At 31.9% G+C, this 11,346-nt stretch overlaps 2 protein-coding genes across 2 annotated transcripts; both read left to right on the top strand.

The window, feature by feature from the left end:
• Positions 1–2,741: 2,741 nt before the first annotated feature.
• On the top strand, positions 2,742–8,047 carry LOC129807397 (uncharacterized). Its single transcript, XM_055856630.1, has 2 exons — positions 2,742–3,026; positions 3,084–8,047. Exons 1-2 carry the CDS (start codon positions 2,840–2,842, stop codon positions 3,611–3,613), a joined length of 717 nt encoding a protein of 238 aa, XP_055712605.1. The 5' UTR covers positions 2,742–2,839; the 3' UTR covers positions 3,614–8,047.
• A 1,782-nt stretch (positions 8,048–9,829) lies between these two features.
• LOC129807394 (uncharacterized) lies at positions 9,830–11,165 on the top strand. Its single transcript, XM_055856627.1, has 2 exons — positions 9,830–10,211; positions 10,274–11,165. The coding sequence occupies exons 1-2, from the start codon at positions 10,025–10,027 to the stop codon at positions 10,807–10,809; spliced, it is 723 nt and encodes a 240-aa protein (XP_055712602.1). The 5' UTR covers positions 9,830–10,024; the 3' UTR covers positions 10,810–11,165.
• Positions 11,166–11,346: the final 181 nt, after the last annotated feature.

Genomic DNA, 11,346 nt, shown 5'->3' with positions numbered 1-11,346 from the left:
TGCGAAGTGCTCGAACTCGTGACATATAAATGATATGTCCCAAATGTACTTTCACATCATTTACCGTTTACAGGTTCTTAAATGATTTGAACCAATTCATAAATCACTCAAAACATTGATGAAAATACCTTTGGCAGTAGGGGAAACTGGGGCAAAAAGTCACAAATCGAAAAATTCAACATTCAATATCTTCCTAGATAAAAAAGATAGCGGCTCAAAATTTTTTCAATAGATAGCCATCATAGATCTTCTTCAATGTTTTAAGTTTCTGAGAATTCTAACAAGGAATTTAGAAAAAAAAAGTATTGAAATTTTAAGGCCTGTTTTTGAAATATTTTCCTTACAAGAGATATAAATTATTACCTACTTATTTTCCAAAATTAATGCAGTGGTGAATATTTTCTAAATGATTTGGATTCTTTAAATAGGAAACCACTATCCATTTTATCAGTTTCCAAAGATTATGTTCTCCAGAAATCTTTTTATTAATAATGGCCGTTTTGGGTAAAAAGTAACAAAAAAGCGAAGCAATTTCTGATGTCTCACAGCGAAAAGAAACGTCATTACAATGTCTTGTCGCTTGTTGTTTGCATTGGTCAAACGATTTGCAGTCTTTTGTGTGTGTTTTTTTTCTAAAATAGCTTGAAAAATGCTTTTCTGTGTGGATGAACAAATTTTCTATGAATATATGTCCTCTAGGTATTTTTTCGTAAATTTACGGAAGCCTGTAATGAAGCGAATCAAAAAGTGATAATACCCAATGTCTGGTACTATTTGCCCCTGCATTTTTGAGAATGGTCACAAAATTACCTTTTACAAACCGGCCTGATAAACGTATTTTCTTACAAAATAGAGGAAAATTACTTTCACAAAGTTGTAGAGCGGTAAATTTCCTATAAAACAGCGCTAATTAGAAATTTCTGAAGCGCTCGAGTAGCTTGTAAAAAACAAAATATCCGTTTTGTGACTTTTTGCCCCAGTCTACCTTAATATAAATATCGGACAAAAATTACTTATTCAACTGAAATCGGTTCAGACTTGTAAGTAATTCTAATACCTTTCCAACGACCGCAAACGTGACATAATTCTGTCGAGGAATACTCTCTTTAGAGTTTTTTTTAAACTTTGACCTTGAAAACTCGTTATTAGGAATGATTCAATGGCATTTTTGTATATGGACGAAATGTTTGCCTGGATAATCTCTACAACATATCTAAAAATGAAAAAAATCAGAATGGTTTTGGAGGAGTGAGGAAAATGAGGAGCAGGTTAATGGTCTTATGAGTGAGGGTCTCCCGAAGATTCCAAGTCAATATTTCAAACCGTTTGGATCTAGAGCTGGCGATAACCGGATGGACAAACGGACGAACAGCGTGACATTATTCTTTAAAAATCGTCTGAAACGTCTGAAACGCATTAAATTTCAATTTTTTATTAATATTTTTTACCATCAATCCCAAGTAGCAAAACATGATTTGTGCGATCCACATTTAAATATACCAGTGTGGTACGTTGACTTGTACAAGTGGATTTTAGAGCTTTCCGACTGGCATTAGACAACTGGGCACAGAAGAACCCTTTGTGTCCCCTGACGCGTTGACTTAGTCACGTCTGAAGCCTTTGAAAGTCGTATGACTGAAAGTAGGGCAACGTAAGAAAAACAACACTTCCATCATGTTTAGAATAAATTTCACTATATTTTTGCGTAAAAAAATTATTAATTTGTCTTGGTCTTGAGCGTTTGCCCCTCGTGTCGCTGAGAACATGTTGATATTTGAACAAAAATAAGGAATTAATAAAATCGAATATGCAATATTTCTCTCTGCAAGCTGGTAACAAAGCTTTCAGTGGTTACTTTTTATAGACATAAAGCACATTGATGGTTTACGTCGCTGTTTCCACAGTAAACTTACCTAATTATCATTTGCAGTGAAACTAGTAAAATTTCAGTCATCCTGTTAAAAGAGTAGAAATATGATCCAACGACGTTTTCATGACTGAGAAAAAAAGAGGGTGCGATTAACTTTTTTTCCTCATAACTTTAACACTTTTTAGGTGTAAAAATATATCAACATTTTTTAATATTAATTTTACACCTTTTTAAGGCTAAAATTAACATGAAAAAGGGTAATTTTAACCCCCAATACACCTAAAAAGGGTAATATTTACACCGATTTTGGATCAATACTGTAGGGTAAAATTAACATTTCCGGAATTTTATTTTAACTTTTTCGAATTTCTCTCAGTGGAGCCTATTGCTAATTTGAACCCGAGGCGTGAAGCACCACGGGGCCTAGTGTGATATATTTAGGAGTACTATTTTTGATTTGTTGACCTAAAAAGCAATCACTAGTGGCCTTCAAATGTGCGCAATCAATTCACAATTTGAATGTTTGGAAAGAAGGAAAAGTTTTTGATTTTTCAATTTATTCCTTTATTTTCTCCGCTGCTTTAATGATATAAACAACCATTAATTTATAGTGCAATTGATACGTGAATGGAGGTGTATCTTGATGAGAGAGATGTCACTCGACACATTTTGTCACGGTGACTGGCTAAATATTCCATCATTACGAGACGCAGACTCTGTTCAAGGGATTAAAATAGACCAACGAAGATGATAAGCTGACGACTTATTTCAGCAAAAACGATCGTCGTACTTCCGATATGTTTTTTTCATACATCACTTTATCTTATCTTCATTGTTTCGATAAAGTGTTTTGAACATTTTTAATGTTAGACTAGTGCAAAAAAATTCAGGAGATATCCCTCAGTTGGCAAGAATTTTTCACTGAGTGCAGTAGTTATTCGGTTTCACTTGTTAAAAAAAAATTCAAAAATGACTTGGAAAAGACCAGAAAATATAGATTTTCCTCAAGTTTGGTGGACTTTTGAAGCTAAAGACCCGGATACAAGGCAGATGGTGAAGTATCGCGTGCAGGATTTACCGGAAGATCGATACGATGAGGCTTTGATGTTAATGGCAACACTATTCATCCGAGATGAAACTATGTGCAAATCTCTAGGTTCGTGTCATAAAAACATTTAAATCTTTATTAAGTAATCAATATAGTTTTTTCTAGACCTCATCAATGATACAACTTTTGAGGGAGATAATATTTGGGAGAATATCCTGAAACAAAAAATCACAGTTGTTTGTTTCAAGGAGGGATCTGATGAGATTTGTGGTTTGAATTTGCTGGAAGTTCTCGAGAGAGATTCAAAACAACCAGAAGAAAAGCTTCCTAGTAAGAAAATTCGGGATCTAGTTAAAACTATGGAATTTATCAAAGCTAAAGCTGATCCTTACAATCGTTATGGAGTGGATAAATATCTTCATGCTATGGGTCTTTTAGTTGTGCCAAAGTATCGTGGACTAGGTTTATCTACAGAAATACTAAAAGCCAGGGAACCTCTGGGAAAAGCTGTTGGACTTAAATTATCTGGAACAGTTTTTACAGGTACAGCATCTCAGGGTTGTGCTAAAAAAGCCGGATTCGTTGAAGACTATTCGGTACTCTACGAAGATCTCGCTAAAGGTGAACCTTTTGTTGAATTTCCTAATGTTTCATCTCCTTATGTAAAATTTATGAGCCTTAAGTTTAAGGATTAGTTCTGAGATGTAATATATAAAATTTTCAGTAAATCATTTTATTGACAAATGGTATTGCTCAGTGGATAATTTTGAGTAAAATAAATCATTAAAATAAAAGAACAACTTTTTGTAACTATGTTAACTAGCAGAGTTTATATTTTGTCGAATCTATTCGAAATTTTATTAAATGATAGTTCGATAGTTCATGAAATTTTTTCAAACAATACGTGGCATCTAACATCTAAGAATTTGTAATAAAAGTTCTCAAAAGTAATAAATTTCCAGTACTAAATCCTGTAGGCTGTAGGGGAATTCTGTAATTTTCGTGGCATTGTCACGCGTGAGTTCGAATGAAAACCGCGTGAGTTCGAAACCTGACAATGCCATTCGAGCTTTTTTTTGTCATATCATATGTGTTTGAAAATGCAATTCATTGATTTTTTAATGAAATCTCTTTACTTGATGATTTTATGAAAATTACGTACGTCTTGATTGATTTGTTTAACAAAATTCATTGTCATTTGAATTGCCAGAAATCTCAAATATGTGACTTCTGACAATGCCACGTAAGCTCAAATAGCAATATCATCAGAATCGCATTTTCCAAAAACTCTCCTAAGATTCGAGCCCAATTTGTCATAATGGCATTGCCAGAGTGTTACAGAATTCCCCTCCTGAGGTGACATCATAACTTCTTTCTGATAGTATCGACAGTCGATTCAGAAAAATTAAAATGATAGCTTTACCTTTTGTAAGGAATGTAATATAAAAAGGAAATTATCAACAGTCGCATGGTACAATAATCTTTAAAAATTCGTCATTTGTTAAATCTAGCAGATAAAAATTTATCGATACTATTCAGTCAATAGAATTGAAAAGTTATCATTCCACCCTGATACTGAAATATCACTATTATTACAAATTGTTTGGTCAGTATTTTTTTGTTTTTACACTAGTCTTTTCACTTTTTAGAAAATTCTTAAGATTTAGAAAAATCGACGTACTTTGAATTGAATCGTAAATTATCCTACTTCTTGTGATATGCTTGAATTAGTGAATTTTATTATGTCTTAAAATTGATTCCGTATTATTTTCTTTGTTAAAGGACGTTTTTTATTGGTAGGGGAAGTGCTTATAATTTTGGACAGTCTGCATATAAGCATCGATATCCTAAGTTTGAAGTGCCATATTTTCAATACTAATTGACTTTTCTTGTTACTCTCTTTTCAGAAGGATTGTTTAGAAACTTGGCAAGCTATTTATCATCTCATTTTTACTAAAATTAGTTTTAATACGTTTAAAAATGAATTGATATGTAGAGGTGAATTTGACTCTTATTTTGGACAACTTGGTTATTAATTTTTACAACTTGTCTGTAAATTTGGACAGATAATCCGCCTCAATAGGATGCCCATTGTTCTTCATTTTATGAACCAATCTTATCAAGTCCTCTTCCTGGTCATGTAAGGGAAACGTGGAATGTCACAAGAAGCCCGGAAACTTTCCATATCATTCATTAAAGTGAGTTGACTTCGGTACTCCAAGTACGTGCGGATTCGCTCATTCCCTGCCCTTTCCGGGAGCCTTTCAAGGCATTTCTCACTGCATCTCTTTCGTAGAGATGATGCTCCTTCATTTCTCCAGGCATTTGTCCAACCTAGTCATCACAAAAGCTAAAACTTCACGAAATTTCGTGAGAAAAACACCTGTCCAAAATAAGAATCATCACCTCACTGGTGAATGTCTTAAAAAAATTCCCATTTTTCACACGAAAAATATAATTCACAAGGCAAATCTCACTTCAGGTCAAATGTACAAATCATCAGTAACGTGAATCAACACAATATTCAATGAATATTCAATAATATCACTCAAAAACAGCGAACAAACTTTGTTAGTACTTCACCAAAACTAAATAAGACTGAAGTAAGCCACGAAGTTCTGTCATATTTCTCGTAAGCAATTGCTCACACTGAATTTTCAACAAAGCAATTTCAACTCAAATCATATTCAAATTTTAACGTATTTAGTGTTAAAATATTCCAAAAAGAACAAATATTTAGATAGAATTCATTATTCATCAAATATTGGAATAAAAATCCATCATTTTAATCAATTTATTTTTAGTGTCCAATGTTATCCTCAAAGTGTCCAAAATAAGAAACTGGACAAAATTAGAAGCATTTCCCCTATATATTATTTTTATTGGAATTATATAGAATCACGCTGCATAAGTTTGAGTTTCCCGCCAAGTTCTTTCGAATTTAGCATCTTTTATATCGTCATCGATTTATATCTGATTTAAACTAATTCATAGTTCACTTTTTTTCAAAATTAAAAAAAATATATTTATGCGATTTCAGTGGTGTCGCTTAATTATTTACATATCCATTGACACCATTGAATCCATTTGAAACTATTTCAATCCGAAAGAAATTTATTAAAATGTGCAATTGTAAGGGAAAAACGTAATGTTTGTACTAGAAACTAGATCAGTGAATTTAAACGGAGTAACAAAATATTGCACACAATCCAGCGATATATTGTATTAAGGATCAGTCTAAGTTGCTCCTTTTTTGGACTCTCATTAGCACAAGCTAAATAGACATAGATTATTATTTAATAATATTGGGTTTTTTATTTTCATTTTTGTTCGATATTTTATGATATTACACAAATGAGTAGTAAAAAATTAAATCCAGCACTCAATTTAGAATTTTAAAACAGTGAGAGGTTTTCATTTTATCTGCAATCATGTGAGATGTTATAGACCTTTTCTGTAATTATTTAGGATTTGTTTAAATTAAAATTCAGTATTTTACTGACCAAGTTTAATTTTTTGATGTTCATTGTTTTAGTTCCATAACTCTATAAAAAAACTTTTTAATATATTTTTAAATAAAAAAAACCTATTATTAAAATAAAATGTATTACCTACTTTTTCTATAGAATTGTTATTTTTATGATCTTTTACTATGTACATTTTTGAAGAAGTAAGTTCTTTGAAGAGCTCCAATAAATTTAGAAAAAGTGCTTTCTTTACATTTCAGTATTTTACTACTCGAAGTCAAGGGAGAGCAGTTATATAATCAATTTTTTTCAACTTGTCACCGAACTACAGCTTAAAGCTTAAACGGTAAGTGATATCAACTTCCGGTTTTCTCTCTTCTTTGGATATGTTTTGGAGGTGGTTTAGGCGAACATTTCGTCCAAATACACCTATGACCTAAAAAATCACTTTATTGAATTTTTAAGAGTCAAAGTATAACTGATCTTCAAATCAGTAATGAATCGGTTAAATATTCAAGAATGACTTACATATGTTTTTCGTGTTTACATTTTTTGCTTTATCCGTATGCTTTTAACACATGCCAAAACATTCTAATATGATCATTTCTTTACTATTTGATTTTAAAATGCTTTTGTGATTTATGAATCAATTTGATTTCTAGTAGACAAGTAAATACCAAAAGATCATGCGAGAATCTAATTCATGGAGAGCTCTATTTCGTGAGTTTGAGCACTACGCAATGTTAGGACGCTTTGCCACCTCTTTATTTTAATTTTATGTAGTCGGTATAATAATAACTTTCAAATTAAGATAGACTTTCAATTATATACATCGTATGTATAAACTTAATCAAAAATCTAAATAAAATTGTACTGTATTCCCTGAAAAATTGAACTCAAAATTTTGAGTTTAACTGGTATTTTTTCTTTTTTGAAAATGTTGTTAAAATTTGAGTATTTTTTTTAAAAAAATAAGCGCAAAAGTGGAAGCTCGCCTTTTCATGGAATGTAGTACTCAATGTTACTGATCAACAGTAAAAAAATAAAAAATTTTGAGAATGGGGTTTTTGAGAAAAATTAATTTTTAATTTTTTTCAAAAAAAAAAAATTAAAATAAATAAAAAATAAAATAAAAATTAAAAAATAAAATAAAAAATAAAAAAAAAAATTAAAAGACGGTTACAAAAAAACTTGAGCAGATAATACGAAAACTAGTATATCGTTTTAAAGAGTATAAAATTATCTTTCAAATAAAAAAAGAGTAAGAAGAAATCTCAACCCGTTCGCGAAATAGAGCATTTTGAAATATTTGCCAAAAATCTCAATTGACGAATAAAGCGCAAGACGCCATCTTTGACGCCATGTGTCTCCGGCCAGGACTTTTTTTGGGCGAAAAAAAAATAGGGGTAGGGTCAAAGGAACGTCTATTGACACTTTAAGAACTTTCGTAACTTTCCTGACTGATATCTTCTATTGTATTAAATTTTTTTGTGTTTAAATATTAACTTATATCAACTTATTAATTTGACTACCATTCAGTATCATTCACTTTTCTCAAAATGTTTGAAAAACTAAAAAAAACTGTATTTTTTAAGATCATGACTAAATGCCATATCTATTGACACTTTCGGTATCTATTGACACACGAAATTTGAACACCTATTGGACACTTTTTCTTTACACCTTTGATTGAGATTTTGGCTGAAAACTTCCTTATTGCACTGGATGACTCCATCTGGGGGACTGCCAACCAGGGAATCTATTAAATCTCCATCCAGAATGCCCCGTCCTTCCGTAAGAAACTCTTCCTCACAGAGATTTCTGTAAATCTTATGTCCCTTCACAGCAGCCATTCTCGTGATGATAAACTTCTCTATCCTCATAATCTTACATTGTATTCCTTACAGGATGCAATGGGCAGCTTTCAGATTTATAAAACTTGACACTCTCCTTAAGAATTCTCTCTCAACAGCTTATAGACAATACTCTTTCCACTGGGGCATCTCTGGTGCAGTCGAAATTTTTGTCACGCATTAGATTTCTGCAGTGCTAGAGCTGAAGGAAGTTCTACTATAAAAATATCACCAGTGGCAACTCACCAACAAACATTCTTAGTCTTTTTTGCGCACAAACACTTAACTTGTTAGTAATTTCACTATTTCTTTCACAAAAATGCAGCAACTTTGTTTACTTTTATTCATTCTTCTTATTCTTCTTCATCTATCAAGCTAATACAAAAGTCGGCAATCTGTATCTGTACCTGTCAATAGACGTTGAAATCGACGATTTTGTCTCGGTTTATTGACACTGTAACTAAATTCATTTTAATTAAAATAAATTGATGCAAATTGTGTATTAAATTAAAATTTAGTTATTTTTTGACTGTTATGCAACAGATATACGTTCATTTTATTAAAAAAAAATAGAAAAAAATTATTTTTGTAAAAGCTTCTTTCTTACACTTTTTCATAAGAATCTTGAAATTTCTCCACGTCGACAATTGAAATTGCTTAAACCTTTTTAAAACCTTCTTAAATTCGCAGAACAGTTCTAGAAAAGGGTAGGTTAAAGGAAAGCAGGTCAGATTACATGAATTTCACTAGATATAAACAATTTATATTAAATAAATTTCAATGTTTTGATGAGAGTGTCAATAGGGGTTCCCTGTCGAACAGACGTTCCTTTCACCCTATATTATTTTATCGTGTACTTTAACATATGTAAAATTCAAAAAAATCTAAGACCATGAACCCGCGATTTGCGCTTTCCTCGGTCGTCTTGAGATGGATTGGCCCAGATAGATAACTTTATAGAGTATCTTTATACAAAAATTCATTTTAGTCTGACAAACGCACCTTATTTCACTTACCTTAATTCACACCTTACGAGGCCCCTAAAGCTTAATGGTGGCGAAAAGTACTGACTCTACTCTATTACAGAAAAAAAACATCATATTACTTACATTTTACCAGATACGAACTTTCTCTCAGTGTTTGACCTTTAGTTTTGGTAATTTCCAAACAAAAAAAAAAGAATTATTTATATTGATCTCTCTCTGAAATTTGAAGAATAAACGTAGAATTTCATGCTAAGAATTACATATTAAGTAATGGTCCTGACTAACTTTATTTTAGAATCTCATATGTTCTGTACACATTTTTGTCGTACTCAAGGACGTTTTCAATGGTTTAGAGAACTTTTGAATATTATCAACGAAAGCTCTGAGAAGAAAAGACTTTCGTTCCAGCTGGATTTGTACTCCATTTGATGATCATCTGACTTTTCGCATAATTTTGTGTTTTTCACAATGTGTGTTGAAAAATATTTAGGTATTTATCTCATCTCTATGTTTATGTCTTACGCTGTTTTTGTGTGTTGAAGATTTACTGTAGGATTATTTAGGTATTTCTATTAAGCTGCGTGGTGATAGGTCATAGTTGTCAAAAAATATGCTGTGTGAGATGTTGTGTTACATTCTTCTAAAAGTTTAATAAGTTAATTGTGTGATAAGTCAGTTATTTTCATAATATTTCCTACTATCAGTTGGTGAGGTAGTACAGTATTCTTTAACTGAAGTGCTATAGTTTCTTCATTGTTCTTTTCAATTGTGAAGTACTTATTGGTTTAGATATAGCAAAAATGCATTGGAAAAGACCTGAAATAGTGCCATTTCCTAGTGTTTGGCTGACATTTGAAGCAAAAGATCCTGATTCTGGAAAGATTGTTAAGTATAAGATCCAAGATTTACCTGAGAATCGCTACCAAGAAGCCCTACACCTCATGCGTACAATTTTCATTCGAGATGAAGTTATATGTAAAGCTTTAGGTTTGTCTTTTGAATATTTTGCTTTTAAAATACTAAATTTAAAATAAAATACTCCCCTGCAGATCGTGCCAATGACGAAGTAGTTGAAGGAAAATCAGCAGATTTTTGGGAGTACGTTTTAGCTCAAAAAATAACTTTGGTGTGTTTTAAAGATGGTTCTGATGAAATTTGTGGTGTTAACTTCTTAGAAGTGCATGAGAAAAATGTAGAAGATGATGTAAAAGAAATTACCAATAAGAAGGTACAAAACATTAGGAAAACTTTTGAGTTCATCGAAAGTAAAGCTGATCCTTTTGGTCGTTATGAAGTGGATAAATATCTGAATGCACGAGGTCTTCTTGTTCTACCAAAATATCGTGGAATTGGACTGTCAACGGAAATTCTTAAAGCCAGAGTTCCTGTATGTAGAGCTTTAGGACTGAAACTAACCGCCTCGACTTTTACCGGAATTGCAGCACAAAAAGCAGCCGCAAAAGCTGGATTTGTAGAAGATTATTCTGTGCTCTATGATGATCTAGCAAAGTATGAACCTTTTGTTGTTTTCCCCAATATTACTGCCCCATCAGCAAAATTTATGAGTCTACGCATTATGGACTAAAACTTCCTTTTCGTTTTGGTAAAAACAAACCTATTTAATGCTGCGCATTAAATTGAAACAATTTAACAATTAGTTTTATAACTCATTAACACTCCACATTTTTTGCGTTTGGTGTCGGTCGTGTAGTTTATCTGTAAGTGTTGTATAATTTCATGGATTCTCACTACATGGATACTATCTGTCTTTATAACAGAGGTTCTTAAGTTTGCATGCTAGAGCCGGGTTGTTTGAGTATAATTGGATTTGACTTTGAAGGGGGCGTGACCTATTTCTTCTGACCTTGGCATTGTAATTGTTCGCGTCTCGGAAAACAATCTTACAAAAGTTTTTCTTAAAAATAAAGAAAATTTAATCACGAAACTTTTATTAGTTTAACTAATCACTCATGGAATCCCTAAAAAGCAACAGGAGATACCTTCAGAGTCAGATAATTGGAACTTCTTATAAAAAGTTAATATCCAACTTTAAAACTACTTTTGTTAGGGGAATGTCGGCATGGTTCGCACAGAGTGAACCTACAAACAACGCAAATTTTCT

The sequence above is a fragment of the Phlebotomus papatasi genome, chromosome 3 (genome assembly GCF_024763615.1).
Source record: "Phlebotomus papatasi isolate M1 chromosome 3, Ppap_2.1, whole genome shotgun sequence".
Taxonomy (NCBI): Eukaryota; Metazoa; Arthropoda; class Insecta; order Diptera; family Psychodidae; genus Phlebotomus; species Phlebotomus papatasi.
This window is presented reverse-complemented; position numbering and strand designations above follow the sequence as displayed.

Coding starts and splice junctions, on each gene's coding strand:
- LOC129807397 (XM_055856630.1), top strand. CDS start 2,840: ATGACTTGGAAAAGACCAGAAAATATAGATTTTCCTCAAGTTTGGTGG. Junction 3,027..3,083: donor AACTATGTGCAAATCTCTAG/GTTCGTGTCATA, acceptor AGTTTTTTCTAG/ACCTCATCAATGATACAACT.
- LOC129807394 (XM_055856627.1), top strand. CDS start 10,025: ATGCATTGGAAAAGACCTGAAATAGTGCCATTTCCTAGTGTTTGGCTG. Junction 10,212..10,273: donor AGTTATATGTAAAGCTTTAG/GTTTGTCTTTTG, acceptor ACTCCCCTGCAG/ATCGTGCCAATGACGAAGTA.